This window comes from Anarrhichthys ocellatus, unplaced genomic scaffold, assembly GCF_004355925.1.
Source record: "Anarrhichthys ocellatus isolate YVR2014 unplaced genomic scaffold, GSC_Weel_1.0 scaffold4, whole genome shotgun sequence".
Classification (NCBI taxonomy): Eukaryota; Metazoa; Chordata; class Actinopteri; order Perciformes; family Anarhichadidae; genus Anarrhichthys; species Anarrhichthys ocellatus.
This window is the reverse complement of record NW_022280034.1, coordinates 7,457,188-7,479,194: the sequence shown is the minus strand read 5'-3', so window position 1 is coordinate 7,479,194 and position 22,007 is coordinate 7,457,188. Positions and strand designations below refer to the sequence as shown.

The following is a 22,007-nucleotide window of genomic DNA, read 5'->3' as shown; positions in this document are numbered from 1 at the left end:
GTAGATGTTCAGTGTGGTTATTTTTGCGCCAGGGAATAGGACAAATCCTATTTATTGCTCAATTGAAATAACTTTGTGTATATTTTAAAACCACTAGCCACAGCGGCCAGCTGACTAAACAGTTGAGCTTCAACCCCTGATTGAATTAATTCTCCGTCTATTCCCAGCATATCCCAAAGCAACAGCTGAACTAATCTATGCCATGTTGTAATCAACTGTATTCTCCCCAGGAGTCTCTTAACACCTCGTTTATCCCTGGCAGCTGTACCAGAATCCTGAGTACACGCGCCCAAAAAACGTGACCCCCATCAGACATCCAAAACAATACAGTGTCCAGGGGACACAAGGTATTTTGGATTTGGAATTCTGCTAGGGGATCTAGTTAAAATAAGGATATTTGGAGATTACAATTAGAGTCAGACTTAGTAAAAGGTGTCACGATTTTTCTTTCCAGGAGAATGTGAACGCAAAGCCTATTAAATTCCATTTGTCATTGAGTTTATGTTTTTGGACGGAAATGTCATTGTTAAAGCTTCTAAATGTTCCCACTTGCAAAGACAAGGAAGTAATAAAACAATAGAATATTTAGGTTTTGTTGAAATATTGAATATTTTTATCAAGAACAAAAGTTTCAGCCCAGGAATCTTGGCAACTTGGCCATCTTCACCACAGTCTTCCTCTCACTCGTCTCTGACGCTCTTTGCTCTTGTGGTCGCACAACATTCTTCCTTCTGTACATGAGCTGGACTTTGTTGCACCTTCGGCCCCATGGCAGAGGGGTCTGAGACAAGCTGATGGGGTCGTCTGGTCAAGTGTGTTTTGGGATGTGGGTAATTCTTGCTGATGGCCCCCGAGAGGAATCTCTGGAGGAGCTTCCTGGCCTCCCATTGTTTTCCTGAGCGCTCTGCCTCCATCAATGTCCTAAGAGGGTCAGAAGCACAAACAACTGTACTTCGTTCTCAGCGTGTTGGTGAAGTGTCATTCAGTGTAAATGTGTGGCTCTTTCACTAACCTGTGGGGATGCTGTGGTACGAAGGTGAGGCTGTGCCAGTGAGCCATGTAGCTCTGTCCTGTCTGCCAGTCCTCCTCCAGGACGCTACACTCCAGTTCAGCTCTACCCGCACCACCCACACTGCACATCCCTTTCTGGATTGGATCCGTCTGAATAATAGAGGTCAGAAAATTGTACAGAGTGCTGCTGGTAATCATCTGTGGGCAGCAATAAAGCACCTCTAAAATGGATGTGACTCTGATCACTTTCCAGGATAATGTTGCTCCTGCTCACATTTAGTTTTCTATTTATTTATATATATTTTAATGTTCCTGCCTTGACTGTCTTTAGCTCTGCTATATATGCTTTTGATGTAAGGTTGTGTAAGGTGTCTTGTCTTATTTTAAGAGAATAATTGGTTGTAAATTGAGGACGTATTTCCCTTTCTGCCTCAATGAATGCAAATAATTCTCTGTTAGATTTTGTCCATTTGCACAAAATTAAATCTAGTCTAGAGGCTATGTTATGATGCTGACATTGTCATTGATTTATTGTAACAATAAAATGTTTTTTATTACATTATGTGTGATTCACATTTCATGTTATGAAAAGGAATATGTTTTAAAAAGTATTAAAAAGAAGACATTCTTTTAAAATATACAGTAATAAAAAATAAATTGTGACATTTTGAATAATAGATAGTAAAATGGTAATGCAACTTACTTTTTAAGCTGATCCTTTCTTCTAACAAACCTTCTTTCCGCTCACTTTTTATGCTGCTATTGTTCCGTTTGCTTCGAGCAATCTTTCCCTTTGAAGCGTGCCTAAAGTCAGAACCTTTCCACAGATAAATGTTGATCTTCAATGGAAACAGTTCAGCTTCTCTGATCTGCTTTTTCTCCAGTGGATAACTGGTGAGCTTGACTATGTGGGTTGAGTATTAGAGGGGTTATATAGTCGTGTATCTGCAGCTATTTTAGACTGGCTCTGCTACCACTGAGACATGTTGATATTAGAAACAATCAGCCCGTTTTCATTCCCCGGGAGTCAAATACCGAAGCTTTGTCACACTCTGCGTGGTCACATGGCACTCTTTAGTGTATGCATGAGACTCACTGGGCTCTTAAAACCCGTCCGAGTCCATTATTAGACGCTCAGAGAAAAAGCTCCAGTGTGATTACCTAATACATAACAACTTAACAATAAAGTACAGTAACACATCTACACAATACAAGTCATGTCTAAACACACCCGAATGGTCTTTCCAATTCATCCGGAGGGCAACATAATGTTGCTTCTTATATTCACGGCAGCAATCCATTCAAAAAAGTTTTTACGGAAGTGTTACTTTCAAAGTGATATTGTGATGTGTTGCAATCCGTTACAATGTTATGGTGATATTAGAGCACAGTATTAGTTAGTTTGTTAGAATATGATTCCTTCCTGATAAAACGTTACTCTCTTCTGTGAATGTTGTATTCATTTTGTTCATAGGTACATTTTTCTGTTGCATAATTGATATGTTTGTTTCAGGAGGAAAAATGTGTACTTCTACCAATAAATTGATCAAAATGAACGGACCAGCAATGAGTTAAAAGGTTGTGCAGATACAGACACACACAGACACGTATAGTTAGTGAATTAGTGGAGCCAGGAGTAAGGTAGGGGTCAGTTCCTTCCCATGAGTCGGATGGAAAGATAAAAGAGCAAAGGGGAGGAGGAACACAGAAGAAACAGATAAAGGGCAAGAGCGGACAACAGAGAGAAGAACAGGACATATATAATGGAATAACACACATTTAGCCAGAGCTACATGAGCCAATTTAGTTATCTATGGTCCTAGAGGCAGTGGGAGTCCGACAGTGTCAGCCAAATCTGGGCTACTTTTCATTTTGTCACAGCATGATGGTGCACGTACAGAAAACTTTCATCTCTACTGCGGCCCTGTGATTTCTCCACCACATGGTGCAAATGAAATGTGCACAAGTTAATGAAAGAACTAATTAGGACAGCTGGTTCCACTTTGTCCTCCTATTAGTTTCAGATTGATAAACTGAGAATATCTAGAACTTAAGAGAATTTTTGATTTTAAACTTTGGTGGCCCTATATATTTATACAAACTATGAAGTTAATTGTGTAAAAGCAATGTAGAATGTGTTATGCCAGCAACAATCATCAAACCCAGAATATGAGTATTGTGCCCGTTTAATATTGTTTGGTAATCTAGAGTCAGCATGCTAAATTACATTGTTTTTTATAAAACAATTAGCATTATAAAACGCAAACATTGTGTTTATAAATTCCACTTCACTGCAAAACATCACCAAATTTCTTTTCAATTTTCTTCCAAAATCTTACTGTATACTCATTAAAATGTGATGAGTATACATTAGGATTTTGGAATGATTAAATATAGATTTATTTGTTGATGTTTTACAGAATATACACGTGTTATATGTTAGAACCATAGACTGTATATAAAAAGGTTAGAACCTCAAATCTTGTGTTAGTGCTTTAGTTTGAAATGTGCGTCACTTCCGTTCGTGTTCCGCATTTCGCCGGCTGGCCCGACGTCACATCCTGCCACTTCACCGCCACTTTACGAGGCTTTTCTGTGTTCCAAACTTGATGTGCAACATTGTATCTTAACGATAATGCGACCATGAGTGATTACTCGTTGGCCTTCCGACTGTAGCGGGAAAACAATTTACAGACGCTGTGGCAACGGTCGTTACAAGCCGCAGTGGCAGTTTCATCAGCAGCCCTGTCACTCAGGGGAGGAGTCGTTCACATGCGAAGTCCACCTCTGTTGAAGTATTTCTGTGATAAATGATGGAATAACGGGTTCACGAAGATGAGAAGAACTCAATAGAAGACGTTGCTCAGGGGCCAGGGCAGGTACATAGCCCACACTGGGACTTCAGGAGGTTTTAAGTAAGAACAGAGCAATTATATTTTGACCTCGCATCAGGTTACAAGGGATGACTTTTTATGCTGCCATTTAGATACAACACCCACCTCTAATTTCTTGAATGTGTTTGATGCTTATATGTTGTGCATTTCTCACTCTGTATGTCTTTGTGATAGTATTAAACTATTAAACTGACCATGCTGCTGCGAAGGCTGACCCTGTGTTCAAGGATCCGACTGGATTACCAGAGACACGTATGCCGGTTGCTCACCAGACCCCTGACACAAGGCAAGTCATGCTGCAGTACCACATATCTATCTATCTATCTATCTATCTATCTATCTATCTATCTATCTATATATATATATCTATATATATATAGTGCATATTGGTCTCAATCATCCAGTAGTGTGGGTTACAGAAAATAAAAACTTGTTATTGCAGATCTTTAGATATAAAAAGAGGATTTTGTTCTAATATAAAGTCTCTGCTGCTAAATCGATTTCTAATAAAGTGACAGAATATTAAATTATTCTGATATGTGATTAATCATTGAAGTCATTTTTTCTTGTTTTTAGATTTTCAGGTTTGAGGATTTTCTGCCTTATTTGTTTTATGTAACAGTAAACTGAATTGTTTTTGGAGTGCTGTTTTACAAAACAAGCAATTTTAAGACATCACCTTCGGCTATAGCGACGTGTGATGAAAAATGTTCACTATTTTCTAACATTATACAAACCCAACAATTCATTGATGTTTTTAAAAATAATCAACAGATCAATAATACAATAATTGAAAGATGCAACCCTAGAATTAACAAGTTTTGATAATTTATCAAGCAGAAATACCAGATATTTACATTTACTTTCCTCTCCTTTCTATTACTGCAAATTAATAAATTGAAGTTTTGACTGTTTAATTTGAAACGGTATTGTGACGGGCTTTTTTTTTAATGTTTTCTGACACGACATAGTCTAAATGATTTATTAAGAAAATAACAGACATTTATTTACAATGAATATAATTAGATTCAGCTTTAATACGCTCTTGCTTGCAGATTCGAAAGCATCTTTCTACTGAAAGTGGACAAATAAGTTCATGATTGTGTCCATGACAACATAGTCAATATAGTATCTACAGGCAGATGTGATGAACGTCAGAAGTGCACCCAATAATAATCTGCTGTTGTAACTTACTGTGCAGACTTTGACTAGGATGTTGTGCCTGCAGGGACCAACTCTAGTCAGAACAAGATGTCACAGACCTCAACTCCCTCTGTCCCTCCCTCTGTCCCTCCCTCCCTCCCTCCCGCTTCATTGCCTCAGAGAGATGTGTACTGTCAGCACAGTCTTTTCTGCTTCCCCTGCTGATGTGGCGGTTTGAAGGCTGTGCTTATGTTTCCCAGGTTACAGATGACTCTAGAAGAGGGCTTTACTCTGTTTGTCTTAGTCATATCATCCATGAAAACCAGCAACACATGCCTGTTTGCACATGTATGTAATGATGGCAGTGTTTTGTGTGGAAAGGTTTATATCAATAAATAATAGGATATATGGATTGAACGTGCCGCCTACAGCAGTGCATTGATTTTATTCCTCTCATGACTTTACTTTTGGATTTAATTTTCAGTAGTTTTTTATGAATAAATGGATCTCCCAACTTAGTTCCCCATGTCTTTCAAGATTGATTAATTAATCACAATAGAATAGTTTGCCTCTGATTCTTCTCCTCACTGACTAGTGTGTCTTTCTCTATTCAGGCATCATTTCATTGTAGTTCAAAGTTACTTCTGAGTGATAAAACACTCTCTATCACAAGCAGTGTAAAAATAACATCTTCGCCCTCTGCACCTCTACGCAGCTCCCCAGGGGAGGGCCCACGGTAGCTCCTTTGCACATCGCGGTGAACTGCGTCAGGCCAAGAGGATCGTAGTGAAGCTCGGCAGTGCTGTGGTCACACGTGGCGATGAATGTGGCCTGGCACTGGGGAGGCTGGCATCCATTGTGGAGCAGGTAAGAGGCCAAACACCAGCACGAACTGCACTTAAATGTAGAATGTTATTGATGAGAAAGTAAATACAAGCTTTAACAGCATTCGTTTCGAGTTCTCTCTTCTACTTTTCCTTTACTACACATCTATGAGATGTATTGAAGTGCTGTAACCTTTCATTATTAGAAAAAGGAGCAGAAATCGTAATCACAACAAGACTATTTGAATGAATATATATATATATGAAAAGAAAATTCCGGACGGTTACAAACAAACATTTTCTCGCATATCTTCAGTGGTGTCCGGTTAAGCAGATACTTATAGTGTAGATATATTTCCAAGACGGTACAATAGGTACATTTACTTTTGTTGTCATTGAATAAAAAAAATGTACATTGTTATTGATGCTGTGAACAGTTTTCAAAAGGATTTTTAATGTGGTAGAAAGTAGTGTTTGTGGAAAGTCAGACCCATTTAATTTAAATTCTAAATGTAACTTTTCTTGATCACCAAAAGCATATTTCCATTCACCGCATTGTAATTGGTTAGAGGCAGAAATCTCAGGGACAGATATCTCAAATAACACCATGGCTAGTTACCATGAGGGGTAAGAAATAAATGTTTTAAAGCTGAATCCTCAGTGAGTCTGAACAGAGAAAACACAAAACAAGCTGTAGCCCCAGCTGTCGTGTGCAATTCCTAATTGGGTGTATCGTTGTCCAGGTGGCCATGCTGCAGAATCAAGGCAGGGAGATGATGATTGTCACCAGTGGAGCAGTGGCCTTTGGCAAGCAAAGATTAAGACACGAGATCCTGCTGTCCCAGAGTGTCCGACAGGCGCTGCACTCAGGAAACAATCAGCTCAAAGACATGGTAAGAGAAGGTGGAGAGAATGGGTTGAGGCTTAAGGTAATGTTAAAGTGTAAATCAACACTGAGTCAGATCATTTACTGAGAGAATCAATGTAACTACGTCTACTGCATTTCTGTTCAGTCTTTGCCAGTGCTGGAGGCCCGGGCCTGCGCTGCGGCGGGACAGAGTGGTCTGATGGCCCTGTACGAGGCCATGTTCACCCAATACAGCACTTGCACTGCACAGGTACTTCTATACTTCATAGGAAAATAATCCCTTTTTAGAATGCTGAAGATGTGTATGTATTATGCAGAGTGACATCTTTAAATCCGTCTCTCTCACTCGGTGCTCTTTGTTAATTCTGCCGTCAGGTCCTGGTGACAAATCTGGATTTCCACGATGACCAAAAGAGGCAGAATCTGAACAGCACGCTGCAGGAGCTGCTGCGTATGAACATCGTGCCCATCATCAACACCAATGACGCTGTGGTGCCCCCGCCGGAGCCCAACAGCGACCTGCAGGGGGTAAATGTGGGTACAGACAGCATGGGGTGACGGTGGTGACGGTGGCAGCGGGGATGCTGAAGTGGTTGGTAGAGATGTGTTCCTAATGTGTAGACAGTCACTGTTCATTAGCGGCAGTATTCTCTTTCATCCACACACACACACACACTGAAACCCTTCTGCCACCCGGAAATCACCTCATCAGCTCTGCCTTCACCCATTAAGGCATGTGCATGCAGGGAGGGTGTGTATGGCAGTGCATGCCATCACTTGGGGGGAGGTGCTGTCAGAAGGTATGGGACTAACTTCTGTACATGGACCCATCCTTTACCATGTCCTCCTGCAGAAATAACCAAACACTAAAAAATATCTAACGTATAACACGCCTGTCCTGCCTCTCTCTCTTTCTCATTACAAAATAGATGCCTTCTGGCAAAAAAAACCAACCACATGATCAACATCTAAAAAGGGTTTGCAAATAGCTTTCGGCCACGTCAACTTACGTGCTATACATAATAATTACCTTGTAAACTTGCATGGACTTGATGCAGTTTTTTTTTCCTGAGGTATTCAATGAATCATCCAGAAAAAAAGAACTGCACTGACATGAAAAGATTGACCTCTTGGTTTCTGATAATCTAACTTTTTCACTGTCAAAGGCTCAGATGGGTAAATGTCAGATGGCTGACTTTCTGTCTTCAGGAGCTGACATCAGCATTTTTCTTTGTTTGTTAAGGTGATCAGCATTAAGGACAACGACAGTCTGGCGGCGCGGCTAGCTGTAGAGATGAAGGCTGACCTCCTCATCGCGCTGTCTGACGTGGAAGGTATGTGCGTTACCACAACAACAGTCTGGGTCAGCTGTTAGGTAACAACACCATCTGTCCGCGCTCTTCACCGGAAAAAAAACAAACACCCCTCTCAGGGTCACATGAGAGTCATGTGAAAGAGACAAACACAGACCTTCTGCCTTCGTGTTTGAAATTGATGCTGATGGGGTTACCACAAGGTGTGTGTGTGCACACGAGTGTGTCATGAGCTGAGCAAGGGTCCGTTCAGTACCAATTGAGTAGATTTAGAAGGTTGACTGAGAATCATCAGTTTCATCAAATTTATTTATGCGTCAGTTAAATGCTGACACTAGTATAGAGTATATTTTACAGAAGTTGTAGGGTTATGCGTCTTGCCGCTTTGTGTATTTTAGACGCATGTGTGAGCAAATAAGTTGTGTAAGCACCGTTGATTTCTTAGGACTGTACAACAGCCCTCCTGGAACAGATAACGCTAAGCTCATTGACATGTTCTACCCTGGAGACGAGCAGTCCATCATCTATGGTACAAAGTCCAGAGTTGGAATTGGAGGCATGGAGGCCAAGGTATGTTAGAAGCACTCAATCACTTTGTTAAAAACTCTTTTTATTTACATTCAAGTCAAAAAGCCTCATCTGGGTGCAAAGCTTTTTATTCTAATGTTTAGAGGAAAAACATGTATTCCCAAGCTTGTTAATGAGAGATTTAAATTACAATACTTTATCAGTCACAGCAACATGCATCTTTTTTCACAATGACTACTTTTACTTTTGATATTTTAAGGACATTTTGATGTCAAAAATTCAGTATTTCTAGTTCAATATATTTTGAATGCAGGACTTTTACTTGTATTGGAATATTTTCACATTAAGAGAAGATACAAAAAAATACGTAAATGATGTTCTGCTTCTTTATGTAATGTATGTGGATGGTAACATATGGTTTTGACATTTATATTGAGATTGTAACGCATCCTTTTTAAAAAGTAAAGACTTGACGTAGAGACTTAAGAATAGTCTCTTTCTGTGTTTTTATTTGCAGGTCAAGGCTGCCCTGTGGGCCCTGCAAGGTGGCACCTCAGTGGTCATTGCAAATGGCACCCACCCCAAAGTAACGGGTCACGTCATCACTGACATTGTGGAGGGCAGGAAAGTGGGAACCTTCTTCTCTGAGATCAAACCTGCTGGTGAGTTCACCTGGGTTGCATGCTTTCCTTCTCACGTTAGTGTTGTTGCAGACATATTAAAGGTTCAATACAGCACAGCTTAATGGAGGTATGATTTGTTATAGGACTGTTGTATTAGACTACATTAGTTGTAGGTAGGTGTACCTAATAAGCTGGCTACTGAGTGTACTTTGAGTGAAGTCTGTCCCTGACCCTTAACCAGGTCCAACTGTGGAGCATCAGACAGAAATGGCACGAAGCTCTGGAAGAACCCTGGCGTCTCTGCACCCAGACCAGGTGCCACATTGTTTATTAGTAAAGATGTGTTTCTATTGTTATGAACAACAACATTTTTAAGGAGCTAAGCTTACCTTTTTATCAGAAACAGAGAAACACTGACCTCTTGTGGATGGATGTGCTGTATGCTCATCCTGCCTGCGTTTGGTTGACTGTGTTGTCAGAGGAGTGAGATCATCTGCAAGCTTGCGGAGCTGTTGACTGAAAAAAAGGAAGAGATTCTGACTGCTAACAAGACGGACATGGACCTGGCTGAAAATGCAGGTAACAGAGGTCCACATTGAGTCGGTTTGTCAGGTTTACAGAGGATGTGTTGTACCTGGCAAACTTTGAGCACTGTTTCAAGTTTTTAGAGCCCATAATATGTATTAAGTATGTGGCATGAGCTAATAATTCCTTTGCAGAGGAAAGGCTGGTATTTTCGGGCCTTAGAAATATAAGCTCATGTACCTATCTTATCAAAATAATCAAATCTAATTATAATCATGATATTGCAACTTAAACTTACCTCAGAGATCATTTTGTAAATGGGCAGTTGTATTTATATCTCTCCACCAGAGGGCGACTCTGTCATTTTATCCTTCTGTGGTTTGCCCTCAGTTAGTGGAAGCCCATATCACCTGATAGCAAAGTGCAACCTTGCTCTCCCTCCTCTCTACAGGCCATTTGCCACCAGCCATGCTAAAGCGCCTGAGTTTGTCACCAGCCAAACTTAACAGCTTGGCCATAGGTCTGCGCCAGATTGCTGTGGCTGCCCAGGACAGTGTGGGTCGCGTGCTGCGCAGGACCAGGGTGGCTCACAACCTGGAGCTGGAGCAGATAACTGTGCCCATTGGGGTACTCCTGGTCATCTTTGAGGCCCGACCTGACTGCCTGCCACAGGTATCCAGGCAAACGGATCCGGCAATTTGACTCTGTACTGGCAAATGCAAACAACATAGATATATAATATCACAAACCCTGTGTGTTTTTACCTCCCAGGTGTCAGCATTGGCTATAGCCAGTGGTAACGCCCTCTTGCTGAAGGGAGGCAAGGAAGCAGCCAACACCAACCGGGTCCTCCACCAGCTCACCCAGGAAGCCCTTTCCATGCACGGAGTCAGAGAGGCAGTGCAGCTGGTAAAATATGTTTCCTATGCATTTATTAATTACAAGGCAATACAAACCTTACATACAACACATTTGATGGACTGGGAGAACTCAGAAGTCTGGATGCAAGCTTGTACGGCACGTAGCTGCTGTGGTTGACATGTATTTGTTACAAGGTGAGCACTCGCGAGGAGGTGGAGGATCTATGCCGACTGGACAAGATGATCGACTTGATCATCCCTCGAGGTTCATCCCAGTTGGTTAGGAACATTCAGCGGGCTGCGAAGGGCATCCCGGTGCTGGGTCACAGCGAGGGAGTCTGCCACGTCTACGTTGATGGGGAAGCCAGCGTGGACAAAGTCATCAAAATTGGTCAGCATTTATAAATCTATTGAGTAACTGACGATCGCCTCTCGTGGAACAAGTGGTATTACAAGCAGATACAGGCCCGGGTTTAGCTGGTTAGCTTGCTAATTTCAGTAGATATCTCTGCAACAAAATGCATAGACGTCTTTAACATCGGGTCAACACCGTAACTTCTTCACATTCTGTTGATGGTATTTCTAACTAAAACTAACATACTATCTAATTTTCCCGTTCCAGTCAGAGACTCTAAGTGCGACTACCCGGCTGCATGTAATGCCATGGAAAGCCTGCTGATTCACAGGGACATCCTCAGGACGCCACTGTTTGACCAGATCGTTGACATGTTGCGCACTGAACGGGTAAAGCACCTTACAAGCACTTTTACATGTCATCCAACATAAGATGAATGATAAAAAGAAAAGGACTTGTTATCTCATTTGTCATGTTTCTGTGTGGCGTCACTAGGTGAAGATTCATGCAGGCCCTCGGTTCGCCTCCTACCTGACGTTCAGCCCGTCGGAGGCAAAGTCCCTGCGGACAGAGTACGGTGACCTGGAGTGCTGCATTGAGGTGGTGGACAGCATGCAGGAGGCTGTGGACCATATTCACAAGTATGGCAGCTCCCACACCGACGTCGTCATCACAGAAAATGGTAGGTGGCCCAATGCGTTCGTTCTAGTATTTTCTCGCTGTGTCTCTCCTTTATTTTGCATTTTAAAATGGCAAAAATCTTCCATTATTATGGTCATATTGTACCTCAGCATGGTCTAAACAGCACTGGTTAGTCTCGGTCTATCTTGATTTATTCCTCTTCATGAAGGTGTCTGATATTCATCATCTTGATTCACCGTCGTCATTCATCTCACTTTCTGCCACAGGGACTAATGAGCAGTGACACTTTGTTGTCAAGATGAGTGCACAGCCTCCCTGTGTGACTCCAATGAAGGGGACAGAGCTCATTTAAAATGTAGAGCAGATGCTAAAACCCAGTTTACAAGAGTCCTCCCTGTCATAACTTTGGGTCGTGTAACAGTTTCAAAACATTTTTCGTCTTTTTAGGTGAGCCGTCACACCGCCTCTTTCTAATTCGTGTTGATTGAAACCTTTCTGTGCAGAGTCCTGAGTGTCTCCCGATTGTACAGGCTGTGGTCATATTGCTCGCTGACAGTGTTGAAGACCAACATATTGCCATTTTTATGTCTCGTTCATTTGTCGGGCAATTTTTGGGGATATCAAATATGCAGAATATTTTAAAGTCTCTTCAGGTCGATCAGATAAAAAGTGAGCAGCGTATGAAAAATTCAAGGCTGTGTTCCCAATCCCAGACTTTATCTTTTTTCTTTTAGCACAGACTGAAGCTACCCTTACAAAGTACGTACTGTTGCATTCTTTATGCATGCAATTGGGACATATTACTTTGTCATAACATTGCGCCTTGAACTTTGACCCTCTTGCTCATACATCCGTCATGTTGTCATTGCGGCTTCGATCGATGAGCTGTCGTCTGTCTGTGCTCGTATGCTGCGCAGAGGATTGTGGGACAGAATAGCCAGAAAAGCATGCGTACTGCAAAACGCCACCGCATGCAGCTACACTTCCTGGTATTTTTTGGCATTCTGCATTTGACATATCGTGTGTCGGGACATACTAAATCATTTTGTGGCATAATAAACAATATTGGAACACACCCAAAGTGTGCCGTTCACATTTCTACATTGAGGATTTTTCTCACCTGCAGTGGAGGATGTGCTGCTGCCATCTGGTGAGCACAGAAGGTACCTCAATGAATTCAAATGCACTCGATTGTTTGTCTCGGCGTCGGCTAATGTCAAAGAAGAGGGATTAAGATGAAGAATGGATACAATAAATAGCAAGACACAATAGATGCACTGGATAGAATATGGACATGGATAGTTAGGTAGGTGTAATAGATATCAGAGACACACTGGATAAGAGAGAGAGAGAGAGAGAGAGAGAGATAGATAGATAGATAAGAATATAAACTGTAGGTATATACGTAAGTATAGATAGATTTATTTGTGAATTGGAAGATAATCTGTGATGTAATCTAGAGAAAATCTGCAAAATTTCGACCTGATTTGATTCACTAATACAATATTTGCTGATGGATCTGAATGATCCGGATTCAACTTTAGTCATATAGCAACTCAATGGCACCATCACAATGAATAGTTGTCATATGTTTGTTAATGCCTGGAAGGGTCTAGCGATGCAAAGTTGTGACCTAGTCGCACCTATAAGCTGCCTTTCTCTTACAGAGGACACAGCTGAGCAGTTCCTGCAGCTGCTAGACAGCGCCTGTGTTTTCTGGAACGCAAGCTCCCGTTTCGCTGATGGCTACCGCTTTGGACTTGGTAAGTGTGGTGGTCTTATCACAATATCATTTATCATTTGTCCTTTGTTGCCTCTTTTTTTTCCTACATATTCTTACTTCTATTCAATTGTTGTTCACTCTCAAACAACTGCAGACCCAACAACACAAATGTTTAACATTCTCACTGGCTGTCTTTGTCTCTAGGAGCAGAGGTAGGTATTAGCACTGCACGTATCCATGCCCGAGGCCCCGTTGGGCTGGAGGGGCTGCTCACCACCAAGTGGGTCCTGAGAGGTGACGGGCACACAGCAGCTGACTTCTCTGAACAGGGTACCATGAAGTACCTCCATGAAAACCTGCCTGTCGTGCAACCTCTTGCTGGGCAGAGGGACAGCAACTAGCCCAGAGACTTTCGCAACACTCACTTGGTCGAAATGGTTTGCATTGCCCACCAGCAGCTCCCTCTGGGGTCTTGTTGCAGATAATGGCTGATGTCACTACTGTTTACACTTCAGACTGTCACTAAGAGTTTACAAATATTTTAAATTCTACCTCAGCTTGTGATTCTTTTATATGAGCTGGGTAAGTCACCCTAATAGGCTCCGGCAGGATGTATTATGTGGCAATCACAACACAATACTTCCCTAATAATAGATTAATTGGAGTACTGTGAGCGAGAATGAAGTTAACTAAGATTACATTCTTTGAGAATACATAATATTTATATATCAATATCAAAGGAAACTGAAGTGCTTGAAATTCTTCTTCTTCTAATAAGGCAATCTCAGGACTGACACTAATTCACAGAAACATTTCCTTCATTTCATCGTAATATGTGTATGAAAGTAATTCAAGTTCTTTATTGTTATATGCATCATGCAACAGAGAAGTCGAAGAATTCGCTCCCACCAACAATGTTCATTTAAATATGTATGGAAAGATAAACATGCAAGTGAAAGCAGGACTCTTTAAGACATGTACAACATTTACTTTCTTTGTCAATGTTATTGTGTAACTCTAATGTATCGTCAATGGTCAGCACAGTTGGTAATTCTCTGTAGCCCTTAAAAACACCGTATTATGATGATGGGCATGTTGTATCTTTATCTTAGATACATTTATTAGATATTGTATATCGTTCTCACAGAAAAAAGTTCCTGTTATATTTGTACATATTCTAAAACTGTAAGGCCTAATTTTATTTTATCTGATTGCATTAGCTCATTTCCTACTAGCTTCATGCTGATTCTACAGTAAGCGTGTTCTTTCTTTATGGAGCATCCCCTTTTGTCTTTTCTTGCTGTAATTTCAGATTTCATTTGTCTGAATGTGCAGGTATTCTTTAGCTGGTGTGATCTATATGTCATTTCAGACTTGGAACTAACGCTGCAACATATCAAGTTAGCATTTAATAGAAGACAATGTTGCTTTCTCTCAGTTTAACCAAATCCTGGTGTGTTATAGATTTAAGATTTTCTGTACTAAAACCTAATGACGCGATTAACATTTATACACAAGTATCAGACATTTACCAGTTTTGTTTTATAGCAATACAAGTTAGAATACTTGTATGTCTCCATTTTTTTTTTTTTTATTGTTACAAGTTGTGCTCATTTTTCCATGCTTTGCTGCTTTGCTGCTTGTTCATTTTGGCGCCCAAAGCCTCTGTCAGAGCAGGAACGGTAATTGACAAGCTGCCTCCTTCAAGCTGGAGGGGCAAATGCGACTGCTTTTAAATTAAGCTCTGTAACATTCCAGCCTCTGAGCGCCTGTCTGATGTCTTGCAATGCACACTTAACGATTGGTTTGGGTTGTATAATAGCAATATTGTAGAATAAAAAAGAAAAAAAAGAATATTTGGATATTTTTCTTACTTTCTTTGATTTTTGCATTTGAAATGTTAAGGATTTATATGCTCATCTTCATCTCTGTTGTGGCACTAGTCTTTTTACTTTAACAAAGAACACAAATTAATGGGGGAAAAAAAATCGTGCTGATCTGAAAAACAGATGTCTAAAAAGAGCCTTTTTAAAGTTGCCCATAGGGGAATTCGCATTGCTGGAAGTGGGGCAAGGAAGATGGAAGACAATACTATAGAGGTTTAATTATCCAGCCATCAGAAATGAAACGAGGGAGAAGGACAACTGAGACTAATAATGGAATCACAGGCTTATGTTCTGGGTTTCTTTCGTTCTCTTTCTTTTCTCCAGCATCTAAAGAATTCATTCTCTAAAACGCACTACTTACCCTTCAATCAGCTTCCCATCACCAAGTCCAAAGGGTTCAGAGATGAAGAGGGAGACAAAACTCGGATCTCGCTCTTTTTTTTTTTTTTTGTCCTTTTTATGTTTGAAGCGATTGAAAATATCGTCTAAATGACTTGAGGTAGAGAAGGAACAATCCAGGGACATTGAGTATTGCCTGTTTGATGCACAATGTGTTATAGAGCTGTATTTTATAATAATGCATCAAAGTTGTTTGCTCCAGTAACGCGAGCTATTCAGGATCACATGTGGATACCTAGTTGCTTTATTAACACCAGTTTTCTACTTAAGTAATAACGTGATACTGATGAGTGTTGTAATATGGAAGGCTTCCATTGTCAGGTTACTGACTGAAATTTCTGTATTATTTTAAGGTTGAGTAGTGGATTTTGCATTGAACTTATCATATACTGGCAATAAGCTGCGACCCTGTATGTAGGATTCTCAAAATTCCCAACTAAATTGTTCCCAAAGTGTCTCATACTCCAGGTTTGAATCCAAGTCAACAACTTATTTTACGTTTAACTGAACTTAGGACAGATTGCATTGATGCTGTAAGTAGAAAATGCAGTAGAACTAGTCGATTGTGCAACATGACTGTACTGAATATTTAAGCCAGGCTGTTTGCAAAGTTTTCAGGTTATTTGCTTTTGCAGGGTTGTAACCATACACTTTAAACCACCTGTTTTCTATAGATCTATGCAAGTCTAAAGTGCTTACTCCCTGAATTCAGTTAATATTTGGAGACACTGCCCCGTTATGATTTTAGATTAACTTCTATTTATGGCTGAGAACTCATCTCTTATCTGGCATTGCCCCCAGACCCCATCTGATCAGTTCCCATGTTGCACCCTGTTGATGTTGTCCACAGATATAAAAAGAGTGATGAGGCCGACAATCCTTTAATTGGACATTACTCAAGGCCAAAAGTCACATTTCTTGTTGTGCTTGATCTTAAGAGACACTCAAATGCACTCCCCACTGGGCTTAAATTTTTTTTGAATCAATAATTAATGGTCAAAGTTATTTATTCATCTTTGCCAATTACGCAGCGTCTAATTAACAATTTCAATAATTGATATTTATTTCTGAAAGGGTTCAGTATCTTGGGCTGATGAAAAATGCATGAGCAGGGATGCGGACTGGGTTTTGTTTTTTGTTCTGAGAGAGCTTGATGCTCCGGGCTAATACCAGACCACTTTGACTCCAACTCTTTGAGTTGGCACTGGCCCTGTGATGTGGATCTAATATGGGCATCTTTCATGGACCCAACGCGCTTACTCTGTACCATGTGATCTCATAAAGACTCCTACATGCTCATCCTCAGATACCCTTTTTTTTGGTCTTTAATATCGAACTTCAAAGAATAAGCTTCTGTTTCCTTGATATTTTTTCTTTGTGTATGTGGAATGACAATATCACGGCAAACTGTAGAAACTCTTGGTCTAGGACCTCGGTGGTTACATTTCGATCTAACTCTGTGGCCTGATGAAACTAAGTTCAATCACCATAAAGAGTAAAATATTCCTCAGATTTATGAAAAGTCATATCCCCCTGATCTTTTTATAGTGACAGCTGTAGTAGCCAATATAAAATTAACAAAGGCTCCCTTTAGTTGACTTTCATCAAGTTTTCTTTTATTGGGATTCCAGTGGGACAGGAGGTTGGGGACCGGCGAGGCAAACCATTTTGCTCTGGGACGACCAAAGCAAAAAATATCATCACTATTTATTGAGCATTGCTTGAGCACTGTGAGTTGGGGAGGAACTTCACCCAACAATGCAAAGCAACCCAACAAATCCAGAACCCAACATCAGACACACCAAAACCCGCCATCATTAAGATGTATGATTTTGGGTTAGGAGACCACGCTGAAACAGTGCTGGCATTAGGGGAACAAGAGGGAGGGATGTTTAACAGTGGGGCTCAATAAGGATAAAAAAAAGGAGCTGGGAATCAGTTGAGCTCAGTGATGCGTCTCAGAGAGCCGATGGTGGGGCTGTTGCTTCCCCACTCGCTGTGCCTCCTGTACTCTCCAGGACGCAAGAAGTACTGGCGTCCCCTGTAATTGGGGTGTTCATGCAGTATCCAGTAGCCCTCCATGACATTGACAGAGGAGATGTCACGGGTGTGGAAACGCTCGTTCAGATCCGGGCAGTCGTCCATTAGCTCCAGATTCTGACCTCCAAAGTCAGAGCGCTCAAAGATCTTCATCCTGTAGTTCCCATTATACTAGGGAGGAAATGATGATAATGTCATTTAACATAAGCATTTATATTACCACAGTAGAATAACTTGACAATTTGAAGTAATTGATAGACTAACTGATCCAATGACCCAGTCCATATTTTTCTTTTCCTCATAAAACACTTTTTTTAACTTCAATTATAGGTCAAGGTACAAAGAGGTGCTTTAAAATAGCCTCAGGTACTGGCACAGAGTGGTGAAAACAGTCGGACCAGGCTTGAGAACTAAATGATCTTAAACTGGCACATCTACAGAAAACCTTTAGTGAGAACATTGCTGCAAACAGGGTAGAGCATCAGTTACAACTCACAGGTGGCACCATGCGGCAGGAGCGGATGCAGTCATTGAAGCCTGCCCAGCGTTGGTAGTCGGGGTACTCGCCCTTGTGCAGCATGTACTGGTAGCCGCCATAATTGGGCTTTTCATAGGCCACCCAGCAACCGCTGTCCACTTTTATCGAGTTACAGCGGCTGAAGTGGTTTTGCATCTCAGGACAGTCACTGTTGCACTCATAGGGACGACCCTGGAAGTTCTTCTCTTCGTAGAAGATAACCTGCAAGTGAGGGACGGGTGGACGTTATCACCACGGGGTTATGTCAAAGACCAACTATTATTTGCATAGTTGTGTTTTCCAACTCTGCAGACTCTTCAACAAAGCTAACTTTTAGTTCTCATTTAGATTCATAACCATAACCATCTGGTATTCTGAGCCAGGTTTGCAAGTAAGCTTTGTCAAACAAAGTTCTTGTACAAAATAACTGCAAGTGCAATGCTCTACCAGAAGCAAAGTTTGATAAAATACTGAACAGCATGTGGTATATTTTAATGAAGAGAAAAAGAAATCTTGGCCCATTTTATTTAATTTTTTTACAGGAATTAGGACTCCAAGTTCAGTTGAATAATTGCAATGTTTACTATCCTCAACAGAAGACAAAGGCATAATTTAATTAAGTATAACTAAGTCTTATTGTGCAGTCAACATTTTATTTCTCCGATTCTTTGCCATTTCTAGCTTACTTTCCTGTATGAAAATATGGTAATTCTTCCCACACAAGGTTAAGTTATCACTCAGTGAAGGTCTTTCACATTTTATGTGACAAAAGGAAATTATTTTTGAGTGTTTCTATGCAGCTTATTTACCCTTTAGATGCAAATGATCAACATGCTACACATAACGCACAACATTCTAGTTGCTTTTACTGTATAGATTTTAAATTGCATGCTTACCTTGCCCATTGTAACTGTGTTAAGTTCAGTCCAGACCAGATGTCAGCCTGTACCGGACCTCTTTATAGACCCTGCTGGGATCAGGGCTTTGCAAATGTGAAACAAAGCTTTGTCGTGTCAGCACAGTAGGCTGTATAGACAGCAGAACTCTATACGACTGGTGAGCTGCAGCAGCCGCTTTGTCTCTGTCAAAGCCACGTCTGTCTATAGAAAATACTGTACAACTGCACTTTCTCAAAGGGCTACAATAAGAGTTGCAACATCTGCCTTTATTGGCATGAATGCCAGAAACCTACATGCAGACTGGGAAGATAGGCAGGGCAGCAAAAAGAAAAGGTCGGGTGTTTGTTTCAGTGGGTATTTGACAGTGACATAGATCATTGAGCAGCAACAGGCTTTTATCAGTTGAAGATGTTCACTAAGTATAAAGCAAATGTGCTACTTGGCCAAAGAGTCTCGTTGTACATCATTCTCATGTTTGCATAATACGTGGATTTGTTCAAAAATAAGCTCACGAAGCACATAGTTATTTGAAAATTAAGTTTTTAATTTGAGTTGCGCATGGATAGAGTTTACATGACAGTCCTCATCCTCCTGAATGAGCCCACCATGGGATTGTGGCAGCCCCAGTCACCACAGGCCCTGTACTCTCCGGGGCGCAGGAAATACTGGCGTCCCCTGTAGTTGGGGTGCTCATAGAAGATCCAGAAACCCTCCATGATGTTGCAGGAGTAAATATCACGGTAGCAGAAGCGATCGTACAGGTTAGGGCAGTCATCCATGAACTCCATTGTGTGTCCCATCATGTCAGGCCTGTTGTAGATCCTCATCTTGTAGGATCCTCTATACTGTGTGTGGAAGAAATCAGAGCACGATTATTATCATTCTTTTGGCGTGAACCTGGGAGAGCTCTTTGGTAGAGCTTTCAGCCCTGAGCTGATATCTGTAACTTTAAATTCAAGAGGGTACTTGTACACTTACTTACATACTTACTTGCTACGGATGAGAATGAGCACCAACTCTTTTGGAGCATGACAGAATTACATTTTTTTCCCCCTCACTTAACTGCCAGAAACACTCAATGTGACTAACAGAATTAGAATGAAGGCACCAAGTCTTATGGGGGGTGTATCATATTCCCTTTTAAAGGCTGACTGGGTCTCCTTGTGGGCCTTGCAACAGAGAATTTTATGCTCTGACCTGCCTGAGTTTCTGTTAATGACATCAAAAGGCCAGTGATTGACATTCATTTCTTTGATGCACAAGGTGAGTGGGGGGGGGGTGAGAGGACTACCGATCCCATCTGTCTGTTTGATTGACTTACAGGGGCGTACATCTGGCAGGAGCGTACACAGTTGTTGAAGCCCATCCAGCTGTGGTGGTCAGAGTACTCGCCAGGGCCAATAATGTACTGGTAACCCATGTAGTGAGGCTTCTCATAGGCCACCCAGTGACCACCGCTGACACGGATGGAGTTGCAGCAGTTGAAGTGCCTGAAGGTGTCCATGCAGTCGTTGCTGCACTCCCAGTGGCGGCCCTGGAAGTTGCGGCCTTCGTAGAAGATAATCTTGAAAAGGAGAGAGAAGCATAAATCACTCAGGTTAATGTTAGGTATATAGATCTACTAGTTGCAATACTCGTGAATGAACTGCAGGGGACACTGCTCTCCCTTGAACAAACTCAATTACTTTTTTATGAGTCCTACCTAGTGTATGAGCCTCTCCTGTCTGCTGAACACTTGTATGTTATTTTCAGAGCTTGACAGGTGAAAATCAAGGCAATTGAAACTATTGTTTCAGCTGACTTCTATTTAAAGAACTCATTATATGCTCGGCCAATCTGAACACATTCAACTTTGTTGTTACTGTCACACAAACACAATGAATCTGTCATATTTGGATACCATATCATTGCTGATCTCCATAGACGCTTTCCTTTTAATTAAACACCTATAAGTGTGTTTTTTCTCTCACAAATAAGTTGTCAAGAGTTAGCAGTCCATTCTATTTTTTTGTATCTAATATTTTTACTTGAATGAGGACTTTTTTGAGTGCCTCTCTTTGCCCATTGCTGCATTTTCTTTCGCTGTTACACTATCTGACACAAGTTCCCAAATCCTGCCATTTTCCTTCTCCACTTCTCCATCAAAAATGTTGCTATATTGCATGTGAGCTCATACCTTTCCCATGGTTGTAGGGCTGTGGATGTCTAGCGCACCATAGACCTAGACACACTTACAGGTCCTTTTATACTCTCCCACTGACGATGAGGCCTCTGACACGTCAGGGACTACAGTACTACTCTTTACCTTTTCAGATGCCAACTGCTGTTCCCTTTGTCTGGCAGCACACGGTTACTTTTTCTCCTGTCTGCTAGAGTTTACCTATAGAATTGACAACCCCCCCCCCCCCCCCTCCCACTCCCCAAAAACCAAAAACACAACTGCTATTCTGTGTTTGTATGACCCTTGGTCTTTCATGACCTGGTGATGCAGCCTTTTGAAATATCACACAAAGGCCCTTTAGGTACGTGGCCCCCCAACAACAAAGCTTTAAAAGTGTACATGGCGTGAGGTCATTTTTGGGGGCCATTCTCTAAACTAAAACTTAACCGTTTCAGGATTTCATTTCATATGTGGCTAGTGTGGAAATTTGGATGGTAGTTACTTTTCAGTCAGTCCCAGTTTAAGCGAGTTTGGATTGGTATGTTCCCTAAGTACGTACGGGTCACAATGTAATTGTTATTCAATTCCTGTTACAGGGAAGTGGTTTTGATACTGTGGACTGAGTCAAGCTTTTGTGTTGATGTAATCTACAGTGATATGTTGTCTCTTTTTGCTTCCATAGCCTGCAGTTGTACTATGATGCCAGACGAGACTGGTCTGTTTGCAGATGTACAGACAGAACTGTTCAGTGTGCGTGTGTTTGTGGGATATAAAAGGAGGGGTTTCGAGGCATCTG

At 41.2% G+C, this 22,007-nt stretch overlaps 3 protein-coding genes across 7 annotated transcripts; 1 reads left to right on the top strand and 2 right to left on the bottom strand.

Annotated features, from left to right (window-relative positions):
* Positions 1 to 3,559: 3,559 nt before the first annotated feature.
* aldh18a1 (aldehyde dehydrogenase 18 family, member A1) lies at positions 3,560 to 15,394 on the top strand. Of its 5 annotated transcripts, none has more exons than XM_031843572.1 (18): positions 3,560 to 3,926; positions 4,080 to 4,191; positions 5,764 to 5,915; positions 6,616 to 6,765; positions 6,886 to 6,990; positions 7,116 to 7,268; positions 7,984 to 8,074; positions 8,499 to 8,623; positions 9,099 to 9,243; positions 9,446 to 9,519; positions 9,684 to 9,783; positions 10,181 to 10,401; positions 10,501 to 10,638; positions 10,785 to 10,980; positions 11,212 to 11,333; positions 11,440 to 11,626; positions 13,254 to 13,349; positions 13,514 to 15,394. In XM_031843572.1, exons 2-18 carry the CDS (start codon positions 4,101 to 4,103, stop codon positions 13,708 to 13,710), a joined length of 2,343 nt encoding a protein of 780 aa, XP_031699432.1. In that variant the 5' UTR covers positions 3,560 to 3,926; positions 4,080 to 4,100; the 3' UTR covers positions 13,711 to 15,394. The 5 variants fall into 5 exon arrangements, with proteins under 5 accessions (XP_031699432.1, XP_031699431.1, XP_031699434.1 ...); XM_031843571.1 differs by having other exon boundaries at positions 7,116 to 7,274; XM_031843574.1 differs by lacking the exon at positions 13,514 to 15,394 and adding an exon at positions 12,321 to 12,345 and having other exon boundaries at positions 7,116 to 7,274; positions 13,254 to 13,344.
* Positions 15,395 to 17,188: 1,794 nt separating this feature from the next.
* crygmx (crystallin, gamma MX) lies at positions 17,189 to 19,080 on the bottom strand. Its single transcript, XM_031843576.1, has 3 exons — positions 19,048 to 19,080; positions 18,131 to 18,373; positions 17,189 to 17,805 (listed from the first exon to the last, which is right to left on the bottom strand). The coding sequence occupies exons 1-3, from the start codon at positions 19,054 to 19,056 to the stop codon at positions 17,530 to 17,532; spliced, it is 528 nt and encodes a 175-aa protein (XP_031699436.1). The 5' UTR covers positions 19,057 to 19,080; the 3' UTR covers positions 17,189 to 17,529.
* A 495-nt stretch (positions 19,081 to 19,575) lies between these two features.
* crygmxl2 (crystallin, gamma MX, like 2) lies at positions 19,576 to 21,252 on the bottom strand. Its single transcript, XM_031843922.1, has 3 exons — positions 21,227 to 21,252; positions 20,372 to 20,614; positions 19,576 to 19,895 (listed from the first exon to the last, which is right to left on the bottom strand). The coding sequence occupies exons 1-3, from the start codon at positions 21,233 to 21,235 to the stop codon at positions 19,620 to 19,622; spliced, it is 528 nt and encodes a 175-aa protein (XP_031699782.1). The 5' UTR covers positions 21,236 to 21,252; the 3' UTR covers positions 19,576 to 19,619.
* Positions 21,253 to 22,007: the final 755 nt, after the last annotated feature.

Coding starts and splice junctions, on each gene's coding strand:
- aldh18a1 (XM_031843571.1), top strand. CDS start 4,101: ATGCTGCTGCGAAGGCTGACCCTGTGTTCAAGGATCCGACTGGATTAC. Junction 9,520..9,683: donor CGTCTCTGCACCCAGACCAG/GTGCCACATTGT, acceptor CTGTGTTGTCAG/AGGAGTGAGATCATCTGCAA. Junction 10,402..10,500: donor GACCTGACTGCCTGCCACAG/GTATCCAGGCAA, acceptor TTTACCTCCCAG/GTGTCAGCATTGGCTATAGC.
- crygmx (XM_031843576.1), bottom strand. Junction 17,806..18,130: donor CCTGCCGCATGGTGCCACCT/GTGAGTTGTAAC, acceptor TTTCCTCCCTAG/TATAATGGGAACTACAGGAT.
- crygmxl2 (XM_031843922.1), bottom strand. Junction 19,896..20,371: donor CCTGCCAGATGTACGCCCCT/GTAAGTCAATCA, acceptor TTCCACACACAG/TATAGAGGATCCTACAAGAT.